This window comes from Pyrus communis, chromosome 4, assembly GCF_963583255.1.
Source record: "Pyrus communis chromosome 4, drPyrComm1.1, whole genome shotgun sequence".
Taxonomy (NCBI): Eukaryota; Viridiplantae; Streptophyta; class Magnoliopsida; order Rosales; family Rosaceae; genus Pyrus; species Pyrus communis.
Window position 1 is genome coordinate 28,233,734 of NC_084806.1, and position 26,018 is coordinate 28,259,751.

Sequence of the window (26,018 nt, forward strand, 5' to 3'; positions counted from 1 at the left end):
TGCCACTAATTCATTACAATATATTTGGGTACGAACATTTCGGTACACTAGGTTAGTATAATATGTTTAGGTACGGACATTTCGGTACACTATTTTATTATAATATATTTAGGTACTGACATTTTGGTACACTAGTTTAGTGTCATATATTTAGATACATAATTTTTCGGTACACTTATATTTTTACAAATTTTCTTATGTGCTACTAATTCACTACAATATATTTAGATACAGACATTTCGGTACACTAATTTAACCAAGTATATTATGATACGGACGTTTAGGTACACTAATTAGAGGAAGTAAAATAAATATAATGAATAAAAATGTGTACAATAATGAATAATTTTAATTTTAATGTAATGACATTAAATAAGATATCTATTAAATATTAAAACAAAAATATAATATAAATTTGAATTAAATACTCTTTAGAGAACTAAAATCAATATCTAATCTAACACCAGGTTTTTATTAAATTTTAATCTTCTCCAAGGATTAAAGTTCAAAAATCCCTTCTAATAAAGTAATTGCTCCATTTCTATTTTATTTAATTTGTTCGGATGTTTGGATGTCTTCTACTTCGTCTCTTTCTGGTTTTCGTTATTATGTCTCATTTTATAATATTATGAAAAATATGTTTAACTCATCCATTAAATCTCTTCATACCGATGGTGGTATGAAATACATCAATCACTCATTTAAAACCTTTTGTCATGAAACTGATCTTGTTCATCGTGTCTCATGTCCTCACATGCCGGAATAAAATGGTCTCGCTGAACGCAAACATCGTCGGAGATCCATTGTCAATCGTCTCCTCCTAAACACTGCTCATGCTCCGCCTTCCCTTTAGGTCGAAGCCGCTCTCACCGCCGCCTTCATAATTAACCTTCTTCTGTCGTAGGTTCTTGGTTGGTCTAGTACTTATTTTCGTCTTTTTGGTCGTCACCCCTTCGTACATTTGGTTGTGCGTGTTACCAGCACACCTAGAGGGTTATACTATTAACAAACTGGAACCCCGTTCTAAAGAAAGTGTTTATGTAAGTTACAGCTTGCAATTTAAAGGCTACAGGTTCCTCGATCCGGAGACTAATCGGGTTTGTCTCTCTCGTCAAGGTGTCTTTGACGAGAGTACTTTTCCCTCTGCTCGTGCTGCTGCCCGTACGTCCTTAATCACGGACATGTCTGTTCCTCTTCTCATTGAGCCTGCCGCAGCCTCTGTTTCACCTCAGCGGCCCGCTGCACATGGTCCAGTCCAGCACCACACAGCCGATGTTCTAGCAGCTGTTCCCTTGGCCCAGTGCATGTTTCTCACCACCCCTCACCCGGCCCGGTACAACCAGGTTTGATCATCTTCTATACTCTAGTTCTTAGTAGCGTTTCATCTTATGAATATTGTGATAGCCCCATAGTCTTTTGCAGGCAGTATTACATCCTGAGCAGGACCGAATTCTCACTGTACGTGAATCTGCAAGATTGCTAGGCTTTCTTGATTGTTATAGGTTATGTGGGACAGTTAAAGAGAGGTATAGTGCTTCAATTCTTCCCATGAATGTGACTTTAAATAGTTAATTCCTTTTGCAAATTTGTTCAATAAAAGTTTTATGAGTCGTGTTTGGTTTGTTGATCCGTATTAAAGAAGGAAAACACTGGGCTCCCCCCACCCCCCAACCCCTTGTAACGAACCATTTCTCATTCCAAACGATCACAGTTTGATAGAGCTGTATAATCTTTTCATTTTGTATTTACTAATTCTCAAACTTGTAACTGTTTCATTACTTTCATTCGGTGAACATTCACTTGACATGTGGCTCGTGCATTTTTTAATCCGAAAGGCGTGAATAATGTGGAACAATGAAATGAAGGCCTCCTTTTGTGTGAGAGGAGTTACTGTATTTTCTCCATTTGTAATGTGCAGTTTTAAGGTCGTTGTATACAGAAATTGCTTCCATTAAGCTCATGGCCTCATGCCAGATGTTACATCTTCCAATTAATCAAACTTTTGACAAGTAAAAAAGGAGTCCAAGCCCCAAGTTAGATGGCAACAAGCCCAGTTAGGAATGTATGGGTTTGTTTGGTCACGTAATTGGATTAAAATTGATCCTATTAAATTAAAGATACGTTAAAGAGAGAAAATATAAAATTATGATCATCTTAAGGATAAAGGATGGATTATTTATAAAGACAACTTAGTCATTCTAAGCCTCCTAAAAATGACAGGATTATAGGCATAATTTCCTTCTTCTTTTTTAGTCCCCTTCAAATGAAAAACAATCCCCTCCATAGTTCTACTTTCAATCTGCCATGAAATTTGAGAGTTTTCTATTCTAATTCGACCAGGTGTACCAAACGAGAACTATGAGTTAATAGTGAGTTCAAAGAAAAAAAAACACATTGTCTGAAGGCCCGATTGCAGCTTTTCGCATTCGCCAACAAAAACTCAAAAATTCTTGAATAAGATACCATTTTGCTTTAAGAACAAAAAATGTTAATTGATTTTGTTTTGATATTAAACTCGTCATCCATAAAAAACGAATCTCAAATTTTTCGCATTCAAGCATTATTTACAGGAGCCGAATTTTAATTGATTAAACCAATTAAATATTTTAAACCATCATTTACTATTGTTTGCTTTTCTAAAATAACTCATTAATACGGTGACTCAAAAGGTGGAGAAAGATTTACATGACATTGATACAATATTACATTGACATCTTGTGTCAATGAGATAAAATTATGCGTACATTTATTTACACATCTTTATTTTATTGATACGAAACTCTCTTTAACGATGCATCTATATTGATTAAGTGATTCCCAAACCAGTCCTAGTTATTTAGTGCTTGGGGTTTGTTGCCCTCGCATCCACCCATTTTTTGAAACATGCAAAGCTCCTCCCAGTCCCCACCGGCAGGAGGCGGCGCCATCTCGAAATTGATACAACCACATGACTGCACCGTATTCTTTTCTGAAAAATAATATGTCAATCAAATCTAAGACGAAGAGGGGGATGGACATAGAGTTTTTCACGGACAAAATGGCCTCCAGCCGGGACCCACCCTACCCTAGGGCACTGAGAATATTCTTGCAGTCCCGTCGCATGCGGAGCTTTCGGAACGTGTCCTTCCCTGCACATGCAACCCTTCATCTAATGAGAACGACGACTTTATACGTGATTATTTTTATACGTCTTGCCGTCGAATATTCCATGCTGTCTTCCACGTGTTGTTCGGTTCCTATTCCTTCCCTTCATGTTGCTCTTTAGCTAATAATAAGCCAGCCCGCCGGCCAACCTTTTTTAAGCTTTTATTATTAAGGGAATCAATGCTACCTGCTGCCTCTTCACTTTCGTCGCCCAACTTTTCTCCACGACACTAATATACAATACAATCAATTATGTATGGGAGAGGCCGAGATGAGTGATTAACGTTGAATTAAGTTATTAATTAAGTAATATTTAATTGTTATAAAAATGTATAATGAGAGAGTGATTATTGTCGTTTTGAGTACCTAATTAGTTAGCACTTGAACGCTAATTCTTGTAATTTAATTTGAAAACTACAAAATAAAATCTAAATTTTGTGAATATACAAAAATAGAGTACACTGTTCTGACCAACTTAATTAAACGTTAGAAGATCTATATAATTCTACATTAGACTATAAGCATAAATAAGTGTGTGTATATATATATATATATACCGCTTGAAAACAAGGCATTCTTGTTTTTGCTACTGTTTCTTTCTTTTTCTTACTGCTTCTGATTCTGTCTTTCTTTCTTTCCCACTCCGATCAGTCTCTTGATCTCAGCAGCTAGCTTTCTGCGTTTGTGAGAATTACTTGGCAGAAAAGCAAAAGCAGCTGCAACAAGCTAGATGAATTAATCTGAATAAATATGGAGAGGAATATTTATGGTAATTGTGAAGCGGAAGGGAATTATGGATATGAGAATGGGGTGATGATGACAAGAGACCCCAAACCAAGGCTAAGGTGGACGCCGGATCTTCACCACAGATTCGTTGATGCTGTCACTAAACTCGGCGGCCCTCACAGTATGCATATATTCCTTAATATTTTTCTTTAGGATCCATGAATTTGTGTCTATCAACAACTTGTTTATATACATATATGTTTTTTTTCTCTTAGTTCTTGTTGCTCCGATGAACTCTTTGGGGATTTTAAAGTTGGCATTTGAAGAATAAATATGTCATGTTATCAAGTTTAGACTATACACATTTGAATTTTGAATAATACTTTAGTTGACCTACTTTCAATCTCAATTCACAATCTAACAACATAACATGTTAGACTATCTAACAAAACAAAACGCGAGTAGCATCATAAATCGTGTATAATGTATATGATCATGGTGAAACTTTGAATGCGTATTAGATTCAGTCACTTCTTTGTTCTTGATCAGTATTAAATATCCATTCAAATTTTAAAACACAATTATATGCCACTATAGATACAGAAGTCCTAATTTTCCAATTAATCCAGTTAGTTTAATTTTTAAGATGGATTCTGTTTTCAGAAGCAACTCCAAAGTCCGTCTTGAGGCTCATGGGCTTGAAGGGATTAACTTTGTACCATTTGAAAAGCCATTTGCAGGTATGCTTATGCTTCTTTCTTTGTTTCATGTTTTGGCCACTTTAACACTTAATTAATACCTTCATTTACTCTCATTTGCTAAACTTGTCAATTGACAGAAGTATAGGCTTGGACAGCACGCTCAGAAACACAACTCCATCGAAGAACAAAGCCGGGAGAACAATGGTGAGAGCATATTACGAACAACTGGAAAAAAACAATTAGATTCCTTGCTCAAATTACTACTAGCAAGGAACTGGTTTGAAAATTTCATTCACACAAAATAGGTTAAACGTTTAGCTAGCCTTCAATTAAAAGTTAAAACATAATGTACTAACGCCTTTTCTTGTAAAATTCTAGGGGACTCATATGTACATTTGAGTAATCATCTTTCCACAGGTTCTAGCATCAAATCATCAAGAGGCGGTAATATCGAACAAGGGTACGTGAAACCAGTACTTATCAGCTCCACTGCGATTACAGCTTGGTTTACCAGTACTTAACTACTTGCTGTCCTGTTTATGCATTTAGTATGGCCCTCCTCTGGTGGTGCTTTGTATGTGTTCCCATCAATGCCTTTTGGATCACTCCGAAAATTTACTAGCTTTTTTCCTTGTTATTTTACATTTTATTTGTTTAGAGATCAACCATTCACAAAAGATACATAAGCTAGTTAATGATCACAATTTTCCGTTTCAATTGTTTCACCGATAGGTCTTTTTAATTCTGCGCCTTTCTTACAAAATAATTTTGGTATAATCTTATTCTATTTACTCTCCATACGAGCGCTTGGATACTAACTAACGGTAATATACGGAAACAGAACACTTCCATTGTCGGAGGAACTCAAGTGTCAGATTGAAGTACAAAACAGATTGCAAGAGCAGCTTGAGGTATGTTGTTTTGCTATCACTTACCTTAGTGTCCAAATACTATGCTAGCTTTCACTTGTGAGGGTGTGATAGGCAAAGCCTCACGTCGGAGGTTTAATAAACCTAGCAATGGCTTCAAAGGAGGGCCACCTCCTTTTCTAATTGTACATTTTCATACGGCTCATCTTCTGACCAATGTCGCTACTTTCTATAATAGGTTCAAAAGAAGTTGCAGATGAGAATTGAAGCTCAAGGAAAGTACTTGCAAGCCATATTGGAGAAGGCCCAAAATGGCCTCACCCTCGACGTGAAAGGACCTGATAACATAGAAGCAACAAGAGCCCAATTAACGGATTTCAATTTGGCTCTATCGAATTTTATGGAGAATATGGGCGAACAGGATCGAGGAGGCAACACAATAGAGATGAATGATATTTATAAGAAGAACAATGGATCAACTTTTCAGATATATGAAGAGGGAATAAGAGAAGAAAATAAAGATACAAAGATTAAGGTTGAGGGGGGTTCGATACGTTTGGACTTAAATAGTAAAGGAAGCTATGATTATGTTGGTTCAAATGGAGGTGAATTCGAAACAAGATGCTTTCGTTTACAAGATACTACACTTTGATGACAAAGACTTGCACTTTGATGATACAAGACTTAACAATCTTTTTATGCTTATATTGATTTGTTTTTCTGTTCATATCGCTGCTTGTATTCTATTATTTAAGAAGAAGTTGCATATTTATTTACACGTACGCCTTCTCCTATCTAAGTTCTCTAAACAAATGTAAGTTTGGCACACACATAAAGCAGGAGCAGGTGTCTCATCTGGCTTGTTAAGCTGGCATGGATATTAATTTGTGGACTTCCCGACTTCAGAGGGGATGAATTTCACTTGATGAAGACTGATCGAACTGCTTGAAGTTGCCAAATCTTCTCAGTTGTAGCAGTACTCTATCATTCTCAAGAATATGAGAGCCAGGAGCGGGTCCGTACTGCCACGTGATGGATGGGTCTCTTTTTTTTTTTTTTTTTTTGAACACCAGTTACCATATCATAAAAGGCCTACAGAGAGGCAAACAAACATACAATAATCAAGCAGTGACAAGGGGTAAAACACAAAGACCCCTCCACCAAGTAGAGGCGTCACCCCCAACACCCCCAAAACCAATTAATGAGGACAAGGTAGTCCGTCATTATTCAATACAAAGACCAACGAAGATGGGGGCCTAACGACCCAAACGACATCACTCATCTCCGTAAAACCACCCGATGCAATCTTGTGAGCCACGCCATTAGCAGAACGGGGCACCCAAGACTATCGGCAATCAAGGAACTTCCCCCCCCCAAGCTGTTTAACCCGAGCCAGCACCGGGAATGCCTCCCAACTACCCCTAGACAGCGAGCTAGATAAACAATTAATCGCTTCAAGGGAGTCCGACTCAATAATTACATACCTTACTCCCAACTCTTCACCGAGCTGGCACCCGTGCAACAACGCATAAGCCTCCGCTGCAGCAGCAGAACGAGCAGATATAGCATACCGCGCTGCAGCCACGAATTTTCTCTCCATGTCCCGCGCAATCAATCCAACAAATCCCATCTTTGAGGCCTTGGACCAACTAGCATCCACATTAATCTTCACAAAAGGAGCGGCCGGAGCACACCACCGCGCCACCCGGGTACCCCTCCTCCCGTCACCCCCTCCCCTAACCCCAACCATTGCCTTAGCACCAAAAAATGAGCTCATAGCCTCAGAAACATCAGCCAAGACTTTTAAAGGGTTAACAGACATCCCTTTGAAAACAAAATCACAACGAGCTTTCCAAATACACCAACAGGTAAAAACAATATAAGATTGTCTCCACATTGTATCTCCAGAGTTGCAAAAATTCGGAGAGAATACCTTCTGAATCCAGTCCAGCCAAGACGGGAGAGAAACACGATCCAATTTATACCCCAAAGCCCCACCAAACCAAATTGGCTCAACCCAAGAGCAAGAAAGGAAAATGTGCTCAATGGTATCATCATGGCAGCAGCAAATAGGACACGTAGAGGTCAGAGAGGACCGTCGTCGGTGCAGGGCTTCCCGAGTAGGAAGACAATTATGCACCGTAAGCCACAGGAAATGTCGCAACTTGGGGGGCACCTCCAGCTTCCAAATCCCCTTCCAAAACGCCTTGGGAACCCCACGAACAGAAGGCCGACGCTTGTCCCTCCTAGCCAGTGATCTACCTTGCAGCCATCTATAACCCGATTTGACCGAATAAGTACCGTTCTTACTCAAATCCCAGATAAGCCTATCATTACGACTTAGATCCCCCAGAGGCGTCTCCTCAAAAGCCTGCAAAGCCTCCCCCGATATGAAAGGCTGTAAAAAGCTAAGATTCCACCGCCCCGACTCCGAACAGATAAGCGCACTGACCCTTAAACTGGGAGTAACCGCAACCTGGCCAACCGGCACCGGATGTCCAAGGGGCAAGGATGGAAACCACCTATCCTGCCACACCCGCACCTCCTGACCGCCCAAAATCTGCCAATGGGAACCCTCCTTGATCACTTCCCTGCCACAGATGAGGCTGCTCCATGCCCAAGAAGCCCGACCACCTTTCTTTGCATCCCATATTGAGCAATGGGGAAAATACCGGGCTTTAATCACCCTAGCCCACAACGAGTCTGGTTCCGTGATTAAACGCCAACACTGTTTAGCGAGCAGAGCATCATTAAATTCCATAAAGTTTCTGAATCCTAAACCACCCAAGTCTTTTGGCAAACCCAAAACCTCCTTTGAGACCCAATGAATCTTTTGGGCTCCCTCCTTGCAACCCCACCAAAATCCAGCCACCAACGCATCCAATTCTTGACAAACGGTGGCGGGGAATTTGAAAATGCACATTGGGTACGCCGGAATAGCTTGGATAACAGCCTTAATTAAAACCTCTTTACCGGCACGGGATAGAGTACTTTGTTTCCACCCTTGTAGCTTTTCCATTACCCTTCCTTTCACATAAGCAAGACCACGCTTTTTCGACCGGCCCCAAATAGCAGGGACTCCCAAATAGGTCCCCGGATTGCTAACCACCGCCATACCAAAGGCATTCCCCATCTGATCAGCGTTCACTTTCGGAACATTTGCCCCAAAGAAAACACTTGATTTCTCCAAATTAACCTTCTGCCCAGACGCCATACAAAATTTGTCCAGCATATGTTTCAAATTCCTGCAGTTTTTCACATCTGCCCGCAAAAACAGAAGGGTATCATCCGCAAAGAAGAGGTGAGAAATCACGGGTCCGGATCCACCAATCTTAACACCCGCCAACCTACCTTGGTCCACCGCACCCTGAATCAGTTTGGAAAGAACTTCCCCCACCAAAATAAATAAATAAGGAGAAAGAGGATCCCCCTGACGGAGACCCCGTGAGGGAGCAAAAGACTCTCTAGCCTGCCCATTTAGGAGAACAGCGAACTTCACAGACGAAATACATCCATTAATTAGCGATCTCCAACTACTGCTGAACCTCATTCTTTCCATTACCGCATCCAAAAAGTCCCATTCAACCCTATCATACGCCTTCTGCATATCCAGTTTAATCCCCATTTCAAATCTGTTCCTGGCTTTCCTTCCCTTCAGATAATGAAACATCTCATGGGCTATGCCAATGCAATCCTGAATTTGTCTACCCGCCACAAAAGCATTCTGAGATGGAGATATGATTTTAGGCAATAATACCTTCAACCGGTTAGCAAGAATCTTTGACAGTATTTTGTACGAGTAGTTACACAGGCTGATAGGCCTGAACTGCGACACAAATTCCGGATTAGGGACTTTGGGAATCAGTACTATATTAGTCTGATTTATCAATCTCGAACCCGCGACGTCCTGAAGCAACTCTCTGACCAGAGCCGAAACATTTTCCTTCACAATCTCCTAGTATGTCTGATAGAAGATCCCCTGGAAACCATCGGGGCCGGGAGCCTTAAGACCTCCCATATTCCCAGCAGCCTCCTTTATCTCCTCCTCCGTAACCGGTGCAGTTAGCGCCTCATTCATTTCTGTCGAGACCGAGGGATTAATGCAATCTAGCAGCGACCCCCAGTTACGATCCCCTGCCGAGCTAAAAACTGAAGAGAAATGATTATCCACTAAATGGCGTACCTGAGACGGATTTTCCACCCAGTTCCCATTCTCAGCCCTAAGCTTCACAATCTTATTTCTCCTACGCCTTTGAAGGGTTGAAGAGTGAAAAAACTGAGTGTTTGCATCCCCCTCCCTCAACCATTTTACCCTCGATCGCTGGCACCAATAACTCTCCTCTTGGAGTCTTAACTCATCAATCTGCCGAGATATCTCCTTTATCTCATCATAGTTTGGACCCCAGTCTCGCTGGAGAGAGTCTAACTGGGAAAGAAGATCATGGATCCTGCTACCCCGCCCCTTAAATTTGGTACGATTCCACCTGCTCAAACGATAACGACATTCGTTTAATGATCTCACCCACCTATTCACAGGGCTACCATGATGCCGCCGGTCCCAGCACATTTCCACCAAATTCTTGTATTCTTCATCCGAGACCCAAAACGCCTCAAACCTGAACATCTTCCTTCCTTCCTGCCCATCAGATATAGAACTAAGAACAATTGGGCAGTGATCCGAAGCTAAAACCGTTTCATGCAAAACATGGGAGTTCGGCCAGAGTTGCGGCCACTTTTCATTCGCCATGACCCTGTCTAATCGCTCCTCCACCCAATCCCCTTTTCTCCGCCCTCTCCACGTGAATGTTGGCCCATTGAAACCCAAGTCCATCAACTGAGAGGAAGACAAAAACTCTTCTAAGAATCTTGGTCTGTTGTACAAGACCTCAACTCCTCCAGACTTCTCATAATCCCACAGGAATTCGTTGAAATCCCCGCCACAAATCCAAGGTATGTCTGTGGAGGTAAAGTGGTTAACCATCCATTCCCAAAACAGATTTTTCTCAATTCTATACGACGTTCCGTACACACCCGTAATCCGACTCCATTGCGTTTGCCCTTTAATTCTCATCACAGCATCAATAACATGCTTGGACGAAAAGATAATATTAACCTCCAGATTGTCCTCCCACCATAAACTCAACCCTCCAGAAATTCCAATTGGCGAAACATCAAAGCCATGTAAGTAACCCAATCGCCTCCTCACACCTAGAATTCTATGATATTTCATCTTAGTCTCTGATAAAAAGATCATAGAGGGTATCTTTTTGCGAATAAGGCCATAGAGAGCCCTGACTGTCGTGTCCGGCCCTAGCCCACGACAGTTCCAGAATATATAACTCATGGCTGGCCTGCGGCTGTTGAAGGCCAGCCGCCACCGCCCCGAGCCAACTTGCCCGCTTTCCATGTCACCATCCTTCCTTTAGCATTATCCGACCCCCCTTCCATTACTTCCTGTCCTCCAAGATTCTCACTTATTTCTTCCTTATCTTCACCCGTCGTATGGACCGCTCGTTCCACCGATAGGTCTCCTTCCTTGCAATTTAACCTCCTCCCTGTCTCTGCCACCCTTCCTTGGTAATTCTCTTCCGTATCCGGGCCCTTAAATTTCTTCTGTGGAGCTTGAGTTAGCATCATATCCTGTGCTTCCCCACTTCTTTTACTACCCCATAATGGTTCATCATCCTGTGCGGACAGAATGTTATTGCCCCCCTGGACCTCGCCCGACCTTCCTTCACCCACTGTTTTAATGCTTTCCATTTCAGAGCAGGAAGACGTATCCTCTGCCTCCCTCCGCATTCTTCTACGCCATTTTTTTTGACCTGTGCCACAACTCTTTGATGATCCCCCTGACTCTATGGTTTGATTACGCTCCATTCCTTGAGCCTTCGAAATCCGTAAACTACCTTGATTCTGTGCAGCCGTGATGCCCGGTCCGCGCACTGCCCCGGCCTGCCGGCGTTCCCCCCTGCCCACATACTCCACTCTCGTCGATATCGCCACCTCCCTTACTGGCGGTGCCTTCATCCACTCTCCATACGCCACCTCCCCATCTCCAGACATCTCAACGGAACATTCAGTATTGATATGCCCAATCCGTCCACACCTGTAGCAAAAATCTTGAAGCCGTTCATACCGAAATTCCACCCAGGTTTCCTTATTTGAACCCCTTCAAATCCAACATCCCTTGAATAAAGGTTTCTCCGTATCAACTAAGATTCTGATTCTCACAAATCCACGAGCATGTCCGGGATCCTCCATGGCTATAAATATCCCAGCCTCTTTGGTTACACGCTTCACGTTCTTGATAGAGGCTAAGCCCAGCGGAATTCCCCTTATTTGAACCCAAAATGGAACAGCATCCAGCTCCAGCTCCTCTAAAGCGAGCTCCGGAGGCCATTTCACGACAAAGAACACCTTTTTCATCACTGCCCAGGGAACCTGCTCAAGGATTTTTGAAGCTACATTTTCATCTTTGACCGAAATAATAAAGACATTCTCCCTTACCCATTTTATTTCCACCTCACCCAATTCTTTCCAAGCCGCTCTGAGAATATTCCTGACTCCCCACTTGTTCAATGGTTTTGGCGTAAGGACTTTCCCAACCAATTTAACTCCCTGTTCCATGGTTGATAAATCCAGTGTTTGGTTCAGTTGAACCACCAGTTCATCCACTCCACTTTTCGCCATCCCAAAGTAACAGTGCTGCCCCACTCGCCCAGCCTGAGACGAAGAGAAACCTTGACTTTCTGGACACAACCTCAGAACACACAGATAAGCCACCCAGTATACCAACTGATTTCTTTCTTCAATTCGGCCAATTAGGCAACATATCGCTAGTATCTCCCCCACTAACACCACACCTGCAGGTCTCTTGGCCCCAAGTGTAGGGTGAGTCCCCTTTGGCTCCACATGGTTGTCGATGTGTAGACATTCCATGTAAGGGGGCATGTTATTTTAAAAGCGCTTTCAATTATTTTAAAAGCTTATCCAAACGAACTTAGTGGTTATGAGATATTATCACACCTAAGCCAAGACTTTGAACGTTAATTCCCCTCCCACTTCTGCATCCTTTACAGAGAAACTATATAAAGTAAATCTCCTGAAATAATCTAAACTTGCTGTAAAAATACAGCTTTCACAATTACTTGAAATTCATGAGTAATGAGTTTGAGTCAAGAGTTTGAACATTCCCTTTCCATTTTGGCCTCCTTTCAGAGAATTAACAACATTAGGTAATATTTATGAGTTAACTTTAATATACATACTAAAAGTACTAATTTTGAGAAGCCATTGAATCCAAGCTTAATGATGAAACACAAACACAGCAGCAAGCAAAGATCTTCCGCTCCTAGTACACGCCTTATGCACTCCTATATGGGGTAGGGTTTTGTGCTAGAATATGTGTACAAGAGTGGGGACCTAAGCGTTATATTTATAGGTGAGTATATTAGGTTTCTTGCCTATAAAGAAATCCCTAATACATATCTTTAGCACCTCTAGAATCAATGACCTAATAGGAAAGATATTCCCAATAATTATAAGTTTACTTGACCACCAAGTAATTCGGGATAACCAAATATTTCTTCTTATCTTGTATTCTTAATCAATTAAGACTCCTAAATAGATGTAAGCCCAATAAAAGTCTTACATTCTCCCACTTGGGCGAGACATCTATTCAAAAGTTCTCTTTAGGATCAAGAATCGATTTCCTTATGCGTGCAACCTTGGAAGATCTTTTGATAACAATATCTTTTCAAACTCAGTGTCAAATATCATTAGCTTGTAGAACTATAGACCATGACATTCAATAGAGCGAATACATGCCTCCATAATTGCATACAAGCAACAATATTCACATAAAGTACCAACAAGTCATGGACAAACATATATATATATGGTCAGTGAGCTTAATGGTGGATATCACACTTAACACATATATGGTCCTCTTTACGATCACAAAGTGACCTTCTTTAATGCTTAAAACAAGCCCTTATATCAAGGCAACAATCTTGATATATAGCAAAATTAGCTAACTGGAATGAAATAAGTATGTAGAAACAGAACATATTATTCTTTAATGCATATACATGAAATCTCAACCAAAAGAAAATTTTCAAAACTCAAAAAGATAACTAGCAAACAAGAACAACTCAAGCTCCCACTATTCTAAGACATCTTCGAAACTTGATAGAACTCCTATGCTTGTCACATGTTTTAGAAAATCTACATTAGAGATAGCTTTGTTCAATGGGTCTACAATCATGTCCACGGTACTGATATGATCAACCATGGTGACTCCTTCTTGCACTTTCTCTCTAACCTTCAAAAACTTTATGTCAACATGCTTGAGTCCTGAAGATTTCTTGTTGTTTTTGCAAAAGAAAACAGCTCCCTTGTTGTCACAATACAACTGAATAAGTCTTGATATATTATTGACAACTTGCAAACCTGATACAAAGTTCTTCAACAAAATGCCATGCATCGTTGCTTCAAAACATGCCATGAACTCGGCATGCATTGTTGAAACAGCTACAATCTTTTGTTTGACACTTTTCCAAGCTATTGCACCACCTTCAAACGTAAACACAAAGCTGGAAGTTGACATTAAGTCATCAGCACATCCAGCAAAATCAAAATCAGAATAACCTACGAACTCTTAACTTATCAGTCTTCTTGTAAACGAGCATGTGATCTTTGGTTCTTTGTAAATAATGTAGAACCTTCTTTGTAGCTTTCCAGTGTGCCATTCCAGGATTAGATTGGTACCTACCTAGAACACTAACAGAAAATGCTAGGTCGGGGCGAGTACATACTTGAGCATACATGATGCTTCCAACCACTGAAGCATAAGGCTTGTTCTTCATCTCCTCCCTTTCTATATCATTCCTCGGACAATCTTTGTTACTCAATTTATCTCCCTTGGAGATTGGAACTTCAGCACCGTTACTCTTCAACATGTTAAACCTCTTCAACACTTTCTCAATATAAGCCTTTTGTGAGGGACCTAACAAACCACGACTTCTATCTTGGTGAATTTCAATGCCCAAAACATAAGAAGCCTCTCCAAGGTCATTTATCTCGAAATTCTTAGACAAAAGCTCTTTGGTGTCATGCAATAAATTCTTATCAGATGACCATACTCCTGAGAATATTCCTGAGGAAAGCTCTACTATCCCTGTTGATGATACCGTTGTTCCGAATTATCAATTACCTTTCAGGCATAACCGAGGAAAGCCACCTAATCGGTATTCACCAGACACAACGAAAGGCTTTAAATACCCAATTGCCAACTATGTGTCATCACAAAAGCTATCAAAACCCGACAAAGCTTTTGTACAACAAATATCCAATGATAGCACACCAAGTTCATTGAATGAGGCACTATCTGACGATCGATGGACCAAGGCAATGGAGGAAGAAATGGCTGCACTCCAGAAAAATCAAACATGGGATTTAGTTCCACTTCCCCGAAGAAAGAAGAGAGTTGGGTGTCGATGGGTGTACACCATCAAGTACAAAGTTGATGGGTCTGTTGAACAATACAAAGCACGATTAGTGCCCAAGGGATACACTCAGATGTATGGTGTTGATTATACAGAGACATTTGCCCCGATAGCAAAGATTAATATGGTAGGAGTATTGCTTTCATTGGCGGCCAACTTAGATTGGCCATTACAGCAATTTGATGTGAAAAATGCTTTCTTACATGGTAATCTTAAAGAAGAAGTGTATATGGATATTCCACTTGGTTATGCATCGGTTTTGCAACCTAAAGTAGTGTGCAAGTTGAATAAAGCGTTGTATGGGTTGAAACAATCACCTCGAGCATGGTTTGGTAGGTTCCGGATGGCTATGAGGAAATATGGTTTTAGGCAGAGCAATTCTGATCATACACTTTTCTTGAAACGTTGAATGGAGAAATTGATGGCACTTATCATCTATGTGGACGATATGATTGTTACGGGTGACGACAAAGAGGAAATCTCAAGGCTCAAAGATTACTTAGCAATCGAGTTTGAGATGAAAGATCTTGGTGGTTTGAAATATTTCTTGGGGATATAAGTAGTTCGATCTAAACAGGGTATATTTCTGTCTCAAAGAAAATATGTTCTAGACTTATTAGCTGAAATCGAAATGCTTGATTGTAAACCGGTTGACACCCCTATAGTCCAAAATCACTAACAGAGATCGTTATCAGAGGTTAGTTCGGAGGTTAATTTATTTATCTCACACCAGGCCTGATATTGCATACGCAATAAGTGTTGTTAGTCAATTTATGCATTCTCCGAGTGAGGCACATATGGGTGCAGTTAAATGCATCCTACGATACCTGAAGTCCTCACCAGGTAGAGGCATCATGTTTTCCAAGAATGATCATTGCCGAATAGAGGGTTACACCGATGCAGATTAGGCAGGCAATGTTATTGATTGTCGGTCCACATCTGGTTATTTTACATTTGTGGGAGGAAACTTAGTGACTTGGCGAAGTAAAAAACAGAAAGTGGTTGCTTTATCAAGTGCAGAAGTGGAATACAGGGGTATGGCAAAAGGAGTATGTGAACTATTATGGCTTTGAAGGTTACTTGGTGAACTCGGGTATCTTTCAAATTCACCTTCAGATTTATTTTGTGATAATAAAGCAACTATCGATATCTCACATAACCCAATTCAACATGATCGCACAAAACACATGGAAGCTGACAGACATTTCATATAGGAGAAGTTGGATGGGAATATTATTCAATTCCCGTTTGTAAAGTTAAAGGATCAATTAGCGGATATCTTAACTAAAGCTATTGCAAGTCAAGCGTTCTACAACTCTCTTGTCAAGTTCGGCATGAACGACATTTATACACCAACTTGAGGGGGAGTGTTGGAGAGTTGACTTTTTGTAATTAGTTTAATTACCTATTTGAGTCCTTATAATCAGATTGTAATTAGGATTTCCCGGTTGCAGCACATGGTTTTCCATTACTCTCATACATTTTGAGAAGAGAATCGGAGATAGAAAGTAGCAGGTGGAGTGGTGGGTTACTAGATGTATATGGTGTGGTGGAGGGAGACTAGAAAGGGTATGCTGTGATGGCTTGCCGGAGTTGAAAGGGTTTAAGACAAAGAGAGAACTAGCTGCTCTAAGAAGAATGAGAGAGTTTGAGTCACTGGGATATGGCTATCTAACATTAGACGGTCGAGATTAAATCTCAACCAATCTGTCGACAAATTTCCTAAACCATAATTAAAAAAAAAATAAACATATATATATATATATATTTAACTTCAATTCGATTCAAAATTAGCAAACAAGTCCGATTGTGAGACCAATGGTCGTAACGAACTTTCTGAGATTTTTTTTGCTTCATCTAGAAATTCTTTTCAGTACTGTTCGGGACTTTCAATTTTTTGTTCCGCCCCTAATGAGGTTTACCCAATTGATAAAAAAAAATAAAAATAAAAATAGCTTTATTGAGCTTTTAACCACACCCGAGTGCCGCAGAAGTACTGAACAAGAGACACATTAATGAGGAAAAATCTAGTTCCTTTGATGGGCCGAGTTAGAAATGCAAGTTGGAATGGGACTTTTGATTCCGCTATAAAATTCTTGATCCGAAACTAAAATTTTTGAATTTCAATATTTTTAAATAATTGTAGATACCGAAAATTTTGTATTTAGAATAAGGAAAAATTTTCCAAGTGTTCTGAAACTTATTCCAATAAAAAAGGAAAAAAAAAAAAGATGATGGTTTTTTATTTATTTACTAAATAGGAATTGTTATTGGCATTCTAAATTCTTCATTCTATACTTTTAAAATTTTTATATTTAGAAAGAAAAATATACTTGTAAAGAGTGTAGAATGTGATTTTTGGAGTGCCAATAACAATTCCTTACTAAATTTATGTATTTTATAATTAACTTTTATACTTTATTATTAATTTTGGATACATTTGTTCAATAGTTTTATTTTAATCTACGTTTATATATTAAAACGTATAAACATACTTATATACTACAAAATTGATTAAATTATACACGAGCATATATCAAATACAAAAAAAACCTACATGCACGAAAAAATTAAAAATATTAAACAACTTATAAAATATATAAATTTCTAAAAATTTCGAATTATAAACCCTAAACGGATCCGATCCGCTTTCGAAATTTTACAATAGAACTTAAAAAATTTGTGTCCAATCACAGTCTGATCCTAACAAAAGAGGACATAACCGTCATTAGGTATTATTGTCCAATCAAACAGCTGCTGATAGATTACTTCCGCCACGTGTAACCTTGTGGCGCCTTCAAAGTCTGAACGGAGATACAGGGCTCTCTTTTTCTCTGTCTCTTGTCTCTCCTTCCTGTATGTTGGACAAATACTTGCGATCAATGAAAAATGCCGTCGTCCGACATCGTAACTGCTTCTAAAGTTCCGTTTGCGGCCCCTTCTCTTCCCAATGGCAAGGTAATTATTTGATCTTTCGTATTCTCTTACCTTTCAAAAATGTCCGCTCACAGTCACTGCCTCTTTCTCTTTGCACGTATACTTGCAAGAAGCATTTGCCGCCAAAATCCTATGGGAATTTGGTCACCCGCAAAATGGCTGCGCAAACTGTCTCCAGAAACCTCAAATTCGTGAGGAATTCGGCTTCGGGGGATATGGAGACAAGTTCAGTTGGGCTTGATGTGTCAATTCCTAGCGACTATTCTGAGCTCATTGAACAAGTAATTTACCTTCTACTCTTTCTAAACTACAATGTGCCTTCGTGTTCTGAACAATTTGTGGAAGTGCACTTATGATAATATATATTAGGATCGGAAAATGATAACCGCACACCATTTTCACCCGCTATGGACCCATGTTTAATCCTGTCGGTTTTTCTATTTGATTTATTCAATCCGGAGACGAGAAAGAAAGAGAGATTTGTAGAGGATAAAAATGGTTTGTGTTTATCGTTTCTCGTTCGGATTATCTATTTTGATGTAGATTGCACAACTCCAACTTGATTATGAATTTGCAAACCCTTAGCTTCTGGACTTTACCTTCTGGATATTCAAATAGGCATGCCACTTCTATAAATTATTTCATTTGAAATCTATTCGGAACTCGGGTTAATATGTACTTTATCATATCAAAAGCAGCGTCTCTATCTCACTCTCTCTGCCCCTCTCTACTCTCGTACGTACGCTTTGAGTATTTTACTTCGTGTGATAGGCATCACTCATCAGGCGTGCCTTTGGTTTCTGATTTATTACCGCTATTTGGTGCTAAGTTTTTTCTTGTGCTGCATGATAATTACCAGGCCCGAAATGCAACTGCATTGGCTGTGAAGGATAACAAGCAGTTGATGGTGAGTTAGGATTGCGTAATTACTTGTGAAAAAAATTCAATCTAACAACAGTTGTATGGTCTTATTATATGATCAACAAGTCTCTTCTCCTGCAGGAGATTGAGTTCCCTACTTCCGGACTTGAATCCGTACCAGGTTCCTTCCGCCAGCTGATATGTGTTTATAGTTTGTTCCAAGTGACTTGCATTATGTATAGCTTCTTAATTTATGAAACACATTTTAGGGGATGGTGAAGGGGGAATAGAAATGACAGAAAGTATGCAGTTAATTCGAGAATTTTGCAACCGTTTAATAGTTCCAGAGAAAGCCAGACAGACCAGAATAGTAAGTTCCTTGATCTTTGACCTTTTTTCTTTCTTTCTCAAGACAAATAACTCTAGTTTCAGATTTAGGGGACTGTAATGGGCTCGTTGTACTGCACTAAATAAAAAGCAAAAAAGATTTAAGAACCAAAACATCTAACTGAAAAATACGCAATTCCCAAAACGGCTAAACCAAATAAGGCGAAACTACTATAAACCTACTCTATTTGTTCCTTTCCCTTGTTATCTTTTTAGGTACTGAGATTTTAAGCGAATATATTAACGGTTTGATGAAAGCTTTCAGTTTTTTCCTGAGGCCAACGAAGTTAAATTTGCAAGAGAATCAATATTTGAGGGTGCTTCCTTTAAGTTGGACTATCTGACAAAGCCATCATTCTTTGAGGACTTTGGTTTTGTGGAGAAAGTGAAAATGACAGACCGTGTGAAGGCAGAAGATGAACTCTTCCTTGCTGCCTATCCATATTTTAATGTCACTGGTAGCTCCTTCAGTTGGATTTTTTGTTCCATTATATTTTCATTTATATATTTCACTTGATGTCACTGGATGCACGTACCTTGGACCATTTCCGTTCACGACACTCTACATTCTGAATAAATTCTACATTAGCATCATTGCAACCATTAATCAATGTTTGAATTAATTTCTTGCCATTCAGAAATGCTTGTGGTCGAAGAACTTTACAGAGAAGCTGTTCAGAACACTTTAAGGAAACTGATTATTTTCAATGGGGAGCTTGACCGTATAAGATCTGGATGTATCCTTTGCTAATTTCAGATGGAATGCATTCACCCTTCAAATATAAATTGCATTACTTGTTCATTTGCTCAAGCTTGATGCATATACCTTGAAACCATTGGTGATCTTTTCGGTTACACATGTACGACAGTTTTTCTTGAAACGAAATAAAGATTATCCGCCTTTCTTCTACCCAAAGCTCGCTGCACTTTCCAAGAGCCTATTTCCATTTATGGAGACTGTGTACTACATTCACAACTTTAAGGGACGCTGCGGAGGGACCCTTTTCAGGTTTGCTAGCTATTGACACTGGTAATTAATGAATTTGTTTGTGTGAAAGTGAGATACATATCAATACTTTATTTACCTTTTGTTTGTGTTATCTTGTTATGCAACATTTAGGAGCTACCCAGGTCCATGGAAAGTCTTCAGAAAAGTAAGGAACGGATACGTCTGTTTGCATCAGCAGGAAGCAATGCCGTCGCTCAAGGAAGTTGCTTTAGATATTCTTCCATCGGCCTGAGCGAGCGTATAGGATTATACAGTACGATTCTAAGATGTTATGAAGCCTTCTCAAGTACAGAAATTTAATCTTCAGTCAGTCACTATGAGAAATGTATATAACATTTTCTTGTCGATAGTCTCATAAATTTACTACTTGTGTAGAATGCAATATTAACAAGATGTGGAGGTAATCTAGTAGCTTAAGGAAGAAGAAACTCAAAGGATGCAAATTGAAATTCCAACTGTAGCCTTCTTCACCTCTGCTGCTTGCTATGCCGCGATGGAGTGTGCCATGTGGAAGGCCCTTTGATATCAAGTCCGACGAGGCCCATTTGCTCCCCGGGTTATCCGAGGAAATGACTCTCACTCTATCCGATGTTAAACGACAGTCTCGTGGGTCACCGCCACCCCGTCATGGTGGTGGCCTACCAACAGGCCGGGGTAGATTTTCTCTGCCATCAGGCCAAGGTATAGGTGGTTTTCCTCCATTTGGCCTAGCCGCAAGTGTGCCCTTGCCGTGCCAAGATGTCGGTGATTTTCCTCGCGTTTCTAAGGTGCGGGACTATTCATGCAGACGAAGATCTAAGGGCAAAGAAGGGACGAGCTCACAAGTAGAAACGGATTGTGTGAACCAGTCTAACTAAAAGTTTTAAATTTTTTGTATTAAGTGTCTTTTGTTGCATATTTCCTATCCGACCTGAAAAATGATAGTCCCACACAAGACAAATAGGGGCATTTCGTCATTATACTATGCTAGTGAGATTAGAAAAAAAGAAAGAAGAAATAGCAAATTAGTCATAACAAACATGAGCATTTCGTATTTTTACAGTGAGAAAGGAAAAAGAAAAAGACTTGAATAGGGGTATTTTGGTCTTTCTGTACTTTTGTTTTCCATTCGACGTTAGTAATATGTAATTTTGTGTTAAGATTAAAAAAAAAGTCAAAATTTTGAGTTTTCATTAGTTTCCTTTCCACATGGAATGGAAATTGGCCAGACCGACGGTGTAGATCTAAGATGGACCCACCGGGAAGGACGCACGTGAAAACAGTTAATCGGCTTAACAATTCCCGTTGCCATTGGCTTTTTGTGTTTGTAGGCATCGTTCTCTTTTCGATCCCCACCCCCTCCACGGCTCCACCCATCATCGTCATCGTCATCGTCATCGTCACATTTTCGGCAGACATTTTACACTCGCTCGCTCACTCTCTCTGCCTTTTGGGCCTGCAAAAAGCAAAACCCTTTGATGAATCAATCATACGCTAATTAGTATCACAAGTACGTCGATTTCTTTTCTTTTTTTCTCTAATAATATCGTCATGATTTCCCTTTACACGCCAATCAACTTCCACTTTCTTAGCTGGTACTCTGAATTCTGATGCAGTTTTCATGTAAAAAATGCTGGGTTTTGTGTAAATTTCCATTTTTTTTACAGCCTTGATCTTGTTTTTATTTATTTATTTACTCGCAAATCGTAGTTGGTGTTCTTTTCAGCTGCTAAGTTTGACTTACTGGCGAGACTTCTTCTTGTTTTCCTTGTTTCATATCCATTTAAGGATCTTGACCTTCAACAATTTGCTTTCTGGGAAAGTTGGAAAATTGGAAAATTTCGTCAAAGCCTGCCGCAGAAGAAAAAGAAATTCAAAGTGTTTTTCCTTAAAAGGGGATTATTGGTTTTGTCAGACAAGACAAAAGGGGTTGCAGATTGAAATCTCCGGGAGATATTGACCAAAAAATAAAGGGAAATCTCACATAGACAGGGACATTGATTTGTGCATATAGATATACAGATATAGATATATAGATATATCCATACACCAAGAAAGATGGGTTCTTTCCCAGGTCATGTTCTGCCAGGGACATTGTTTTTGGTTGTTGGGGTGTGGCACGTATGGGGCTCGCTGGTGAGATATGTATCCAACCCCAAGTCCTTTCGGGTACATGTATGGAACCCCGTTCCCGGTGTTGATGGGAGGCTTAAGTATTTTGAACTTTATCTTATAGCAGTTGGTGCTTTCATTGATATGTGTATTGAGCTTTTGTATTCGACCCATCTCAAGTTCTTTGTTAATGGAGTCTTGAACCCTCATCACATGAATGATTTCGAGCACTCGGGGATGCTTCTAATGTTCTTTATCTTTGGGGTTATCACCCTGATCTCACAGGAGACAAGGTATGATCATTCTCATTTGATTTTCTTGATTGCCATTTTCTTTGTTTTTATGTCATCTTGTTTAACAATTTTGTTTGATTCTTCGGAAAAGTCTAGGATTAGATAATTGGCGATAAAGCCATTGATTTTTGGATTTTAAACTTTTGAGATTGATGAACTAGCTGCTCTGCGTGATTAAGAGTGATGCATTGTTGACCTACTCAAGTGGATGTTTCAATTGCACCGAAAACAAAATAACAAAATGAGGTCACATCTAAAAGTTTATTCCTTTTTGCAGCTAGCACTAAGAGGCCTTTATATCTAGGCTTCCTCTGTTTCTTTGGTAACGTAAAGATTTCAATTTTGATGGCATTTATAGAACTCACTAGCAATCAAATCTGTAGAAGTCATAGTCCTTGCATATTGAGATGGCTGTTGCAACTGTTTATATTGGGTGGGGAAATGAAATTCCATAGGAAGTGAATAAGGAGCTGCATTTATATGGGGATCTATGTGGATCATCTGGTTTTGTGTCTAGGTTTGTTATTGTTTTTATTATTTTGTTGATATTGGTCTGACATAATTTGTCATGACTGTTACTGGTTTTTTATTAAGTCCATATACCCAAACTAAGAATTTCACATATTTAGTATTTTCCTTTTCAGACTTTAGTAAAACTTGAAACCCCTACTCAGTTCTGTGTAACTCAGTTGGCTTCGAGTTCCTCTGTGCAAATGGAAATGAGGGCCAAATTAAAAAGTGCATGGCTACCATTGCTAATTGATCCCAGAGTTTTATGAGGTTTAGCCCACTCCCCCACCCCTTAGTTTAGATAATATAGAATGTATTAAAAAAAGTTCTCAAATGCTGCTCACAGTCAAATTCCTGAGAACTGTTCTGGAATGTCAGATCATGTTCATAAATTCAAGTTTGTAATAGGAAAAACTTGCTTTAAGAGAGTGAAACAACTGTTTGCGTCTGACATTTTTTGTTGTTCCAGGTAGTTGCCCTTGAGCTTTTGGTTGTGCACATTATGAAATGTCTGATCTTTTTATAATTGCCTGCAATCTCAGACATTAACTATTGCTAACATTGTTGATTATGAATTCCTAAGAATTTATAAAATGTTGGCGTGAGTAGTACTTTTAACTCATGAAACTTAGATATATTTCAACAGACATGCCAAAGTTTTGTATTTACTCACCAGGATAATTCAGAGTCACAAGCATTGGAAATGTTTACAAATAAAGAGAGAGATATCTGATGATATCATTTGTGTTTTCTGGAATTGCAGTTGGTAAGGGCATCCAAAAGGTTATTCTTTGGTCAGGTCCAAGTCCCATCTCCCTTTCCATGGTCCAGTTTGCTTGTTGGAACGTTAGGGGTCTTATTTCTACCCTAAGCTGATGGATATGAGAAAGCTTATTGCTGCTCAAAATCCTGATTTAGTTTATATTGTTGAAACTGGAGTGAGATTGGTTAATGAAGATGTCAGTTCTAGAAGTTTTATTTGGATTACTCTATGAATAACTCGGGTAGTCAGTCTGGGAAAATTCAGATTGGCGGGAATCTTTTAACCATGAGGTTTTCAAAGCACGGTGATTCTGACCAATGCAGCCAATTCCAAGACATTGGCAGTAGAGGCTTACAATGAAGTTAGAGGTTTTCAAAGCAATGTGAAATAGTTGCTGGTTGAATCAGTGCTGGGATTGCACTCTTGGGGGATTGCATCGATGAGTCTTATTTAGAAGATCTCTGCTCTGCATAGGTTTTCCTATAGCTACATGAATTTCTTGCCTCCATTTATGTCGGATCATTTTCCCATATTGGTATTAGGCTGTAACCTTAAGCTGAGAAATATGCTTTTAAGTTCTCTATTTTTTTCTCTGATAGGGGATTTCTAGTTGGGCCCCCACTTGTAGCAAAGGTTCAAGGAACCTTCAATTCCAGTTTTCTAGAAGCTCTTGCTAATCGAGGATGAGCTGAAGAAGCTGCAGTAGAACCCAGGTCCATGATAGTTTGCAGCAGCCTGTTTTTGCCTTCAGATTGACACCATTTCTGCGAGAGCGTAGCAGAATTATATGATTTGTTGCTATATTATTGCTGCACACCAGTAGGATTGGGGTTTACAGTTTAAACACCTCATTAGGCGGCTGAGGATGTTCTTCTCAAGCATTATTTACATTAGGCCTTTAGCTTGTTGTTGCGTTTCTTTTAATTTATGATTTGTTGTTTACATTTTAATTTTAGAGACTACAGTTCAATATTGACAGATTGCGGCAGTTATTTTCACATTGTTGCCATAGGATGGGTGCTTTTTACACAATTTTTTATTGATTGTTAATTTTAACCGTCCAACACTATTTTTGGGTCTGTTATGGAATAACCTTGTAGTATGGCTAATTTTTTTCTTTCTCCTTTATTGTCTTGCAATTAGATTTCTTCCGATGCCCGAAGGAGCTCTTTGTCTGATTGCTGCTACAGCATTCTGTGCGGAGTACCTTCTTTTCTACTTTCACTCAACAACTCATAAAGGCCTCGAGGGGTATTACCACATCCTCCTTGTCCTCCTAATCGGGCTTTGCATAGTATCGTCTGTTGCCGGAGCCCTCTTACCAACCAGCTTTCCAATTGATTTATGTAGCGGTATTGGCATAACTCTCCAAGGCCTCTGGTTTTATCAGACTGCGTTCACTCTCTATGGCCCCATGATGCCAGATGGTTGTGGGCTCAAGGATGATATGGTCTCATGTCATTCTGTCGACAGTGAGGTCCGGGGTGAGTTGCTTGCAAACTTCCAGTTCTTTATCATGGTTCTTAGCGTACTCGTTGCAGTTGTGGGAGGATATGGTTTTGTTGCCTCAAGATTTGGGCATTCTGATGAACGGAGCTTGCGTGCAGTATAGGATAGGGGTTGTCAATGTTTATTGTACTGTTTTTGGGGCTGTCGAAGGGGGTCTTAAAAGCTCGAAATATGGACTATTAGATTTAGAAGCAAATGGAGATATATATGAGTGGTGGAAAAAGTGGGCCTTCATACCAGCAAATGGAGATTTTTTGTCAATAATGAAGAGGCCTTTGTCCAAGGTCATGTTATTCCCTATTTTTCTTATTACATAATTGATGGTTCATATGTTATTTTTACTAAAAACGAAAATTCAAAAAAATAATAAAAAAAATTCTAAATTGTTGTAAAGTCGACGATATGTGTGCAGTGGAATAAAATAAATAAGACATAATATTTACAAGGTTTGGTAAGTGTGCCTACGTCCTCGAGGCAGCAGTAGTATTTTCTTTCATTATCTAAAATAATAGAAGTACAAAATAATTTGCACTATTTTCTCTTATCTCTAGCCTGGCTCATTGGTAATTTCTTCCACATCTCTCTTCTTTTCTCTTCTTTTCCTTTCCTCCATAACTCCTCTTTCTTTCCTCTATATGTTTTTCTCTCATCTCTTTCTTTTCTTTCTCACTTCTTCCTTCCTCCGTATGCTCTCATCTAGGGTTGGGCACGG

The 26,018-nt window shown here is 39.5% G+C and overlaps 4 protein-coding genes across 8 annotated transcripts; 3 read left to right on the forward strand and 1 right to left on the reverse strand.

The window, feature by feature from the left end:
* The first annotated feature begins 3,680 nt into the window (after positions 1 to 3,680).
* LOC137732330 (myb family transcription factor PHL11-like) lies at positions 3,681 to 6,218 on the forward strand. The gene is made up of 6 exons (XM_068471641.1): positions 3,681 to 4,051; positions 4,534 to 4,610; positions 4,709 to 4,775; positions 4,950 to 5,031; positions 5,413 to 5,482; positions 5,679 to 6,218. The coding sequence occupies exons 1-6, from the start codon at positions 3,895 to 3,897 to the stop codon at positions 6,090 to 6,092; spliced, it is 867 nt and encodes a 288-aa protein (XP_068327742.1). The 5' UTR covers positions 3,681 to 3,894; the 3' UTR covers positions 6,093 to 6,218.
* Positions 6,219 to 6,785: 567 nt separating this feature from the next.
* On the reverse strand, positions 6,786 to 11,503 carry LOC137732939 (uncharacterized). The gene is made up of 3 exons (XM_068472176.1): positions 10,792 to 11,503; positions 9,624 to 10,678; positions 6,786 to 9,383 (listed from the first exon to the last, which is right to left on the reverse strand). The coding sequence occupies exons 1-3, from the start codon at positions 11,501 to 11,503 to the stop codon at positions 6,786 to 6,788; spliced, it is 4,365 nt and encodes a 1,454-aa protein (XP_068328277.1).
* Positions 11,504 to 17,766: 6,263 nt separating this feature from the next.
* Positions 17,767 to 20,994, forward strand: LOC137732191 (protein LPA3). 4 transcript variants are annotated; one of them, XR_011068315.1, is made up of 10 exons: positions 17,767 to 17,904; positions 17,994 to 18,164; positions 18,743 to 18,790; positions 18,871 to 18,925; positions 19,014 to 19,114; positions 19,397 to 19,589; positions 19,770 to 19,868; positions 20,023 to 20,140; positions 20,252 to 20,426; positions 20,516 to 20,994. XR_011068315.1 is itself a non-coding variant. In XM_068471487.1 (9 exons), the coding sequence occupies exons 1-9, from the start codon at positions 17,836 to 17,838 to the stop codon at positions 20,370 to 20,372; spliced, it is 975 nt and encodes a 324-aa protein (XP_068327588.1). In that variant the 5' UTR covers positions 17,767 to 17,835; the 3' UTR covers positions 20,373 to 20,489. The 4 variants fall into 4 exon arrangements, 3 of the variants coding, with proteins under 3 accessions (XP_068327588.1, XP_068327590.1, XP_068327589.1); XM_068471487.1 differs by lacking the exon at positions 20,516 to 20,994 and having other exon boundaries at positions 20,252 to 20,489; XM_068471489.1 differs by lacking the exon at positions 20,516 to 20,994 and having other exon boundaries at positions 18,886 to 18,925; positions 20,252 to 20,489.
* A 467-nt stretch (positions 20,995 to 21,461) lies between these two features.
* Positions 21,462 to 25,545, forward strand: LOC137732437 (uncharacterized). 2 transcript variants are annotated; one of them, XM_068471743.1, is made up of 3 exons: positions 21,462 to 21,629; positions 21,908 to 22,524; positions 24,941 to 25,545. In XM_068471743.1, the coding sequence occupies exons 2-3, from the start codon at positions 22,178 to 22,180 to the stop codon at positions 25,407 to 25,409; spliced, it is 816 nt and encodes a 271-aa protein (XP_068327844.1). In that variant the 5' UTR covers positions 21,462 to 21,629; positions 21,908 to 22,177; the 3' UTR covers positions 25,410 to 25,545. The 2 variants fall into 2 exon arrangements, with proteins under 2 accessions (XP_068327844.1, XP_068327845.1); XM_068471744.1 differs by lacking the exon at positions 21,462 to 21,629 and having other exon boundaries at positions 21,641 to 22,524.
* Positions 25,546 to 26,018: the final 473 nt, after the last annotated feature.

What these genes read in the sequence shown, in the direction of transcription:
- LOC137732330 (XM_068471641.1), top strand. Translation starts at nt 3,895, where the DNA reads ATGGAGAGGAATATTTATGGTAATTGTGAAGCGGAAGGGAATTATGGA. An exon ending in GGCGGTAATATCGAACAAGG is followed by an intron (nt 5,032 to 5,412) that starts GTACGTGAAACC and finishes ATACGGAAACAG; the next exon opens with AACACTTCCATTGTCGGAGG. An exon ending in GATTGCAAGAGCAGCTTGAG is followed by an intron (nt 5,483 to 5,678) that starts GTATGTTGTTTT and finishes TTTCTATAATAG; the next exon opens with GTTCAAAAGAAGTTGCAGAT.
- LOC137732437 (XM_068471743.1), top strand. Translation starts at nt 22,178, where the DNA reads ATGGGTTCTTTCCCAGGTCATGTTCTGCCAGGGACATTGTTTTTGGTT. An exon ending in CTGATCTCACAGGAGACAAG is followed by an intron (nt 22,525 to 24,940) that starts GTATGATCATTC and finishes TCTTGCAATTAG; the next exon opens with ATTTCTTCCGATGCCCGAAG.
- LOC137732191 (XM_068471487.1), top strand. Translation starts at nt 17,836, where the DNA reads ATGCCGTCGTCCGACATCGTAACTGCTTCTAAAGTTCCGTTTGCGGCC. An exon ending in ATTCTGAGCTCATTGAACAA is followed by an intron (nt 18,165 to 18,742) that starts GTAATTTACCTT and finishes GATAATTACCAG; the next exon opens with GCCCGAAATGCAACTGCATT. An exon ending in TGCGGAGGGACCCTTTTCAG is followed by an intron (nt 20,141 to 20,251) that starts GTTTGCTAGCTA and finishes TGCAACATTTAG; the next exon opens with GAGCTACCCAGGTCCATGGA.
- LOC137732939 (XM_068472176.1), bottom strand. Translation starts at nt 11,503, where the DNA reads ATGTCTGGAGATGGGGAGGTGGCGTATGGAGAGTGGATGAAGGCACCG. An exon ending in CTGGCCTTCAACAGCCGCAG is followed by an intron (nt 10,679 to 10,791) that starts GCCAGCCATGAG and finishes TCTTTTTATCAG; the next exon opens with AGACTAAGATGAAATATCAT. An exon ending in GGGTGGAAAATCCGTCTCAG is followed by an intron (nt 9,384 to 9,623) that starts GTACGCCATTTA and finishes GAGATTGTGAAG; the next exon opens with GAAAATGTTTCGGCTCTGGT.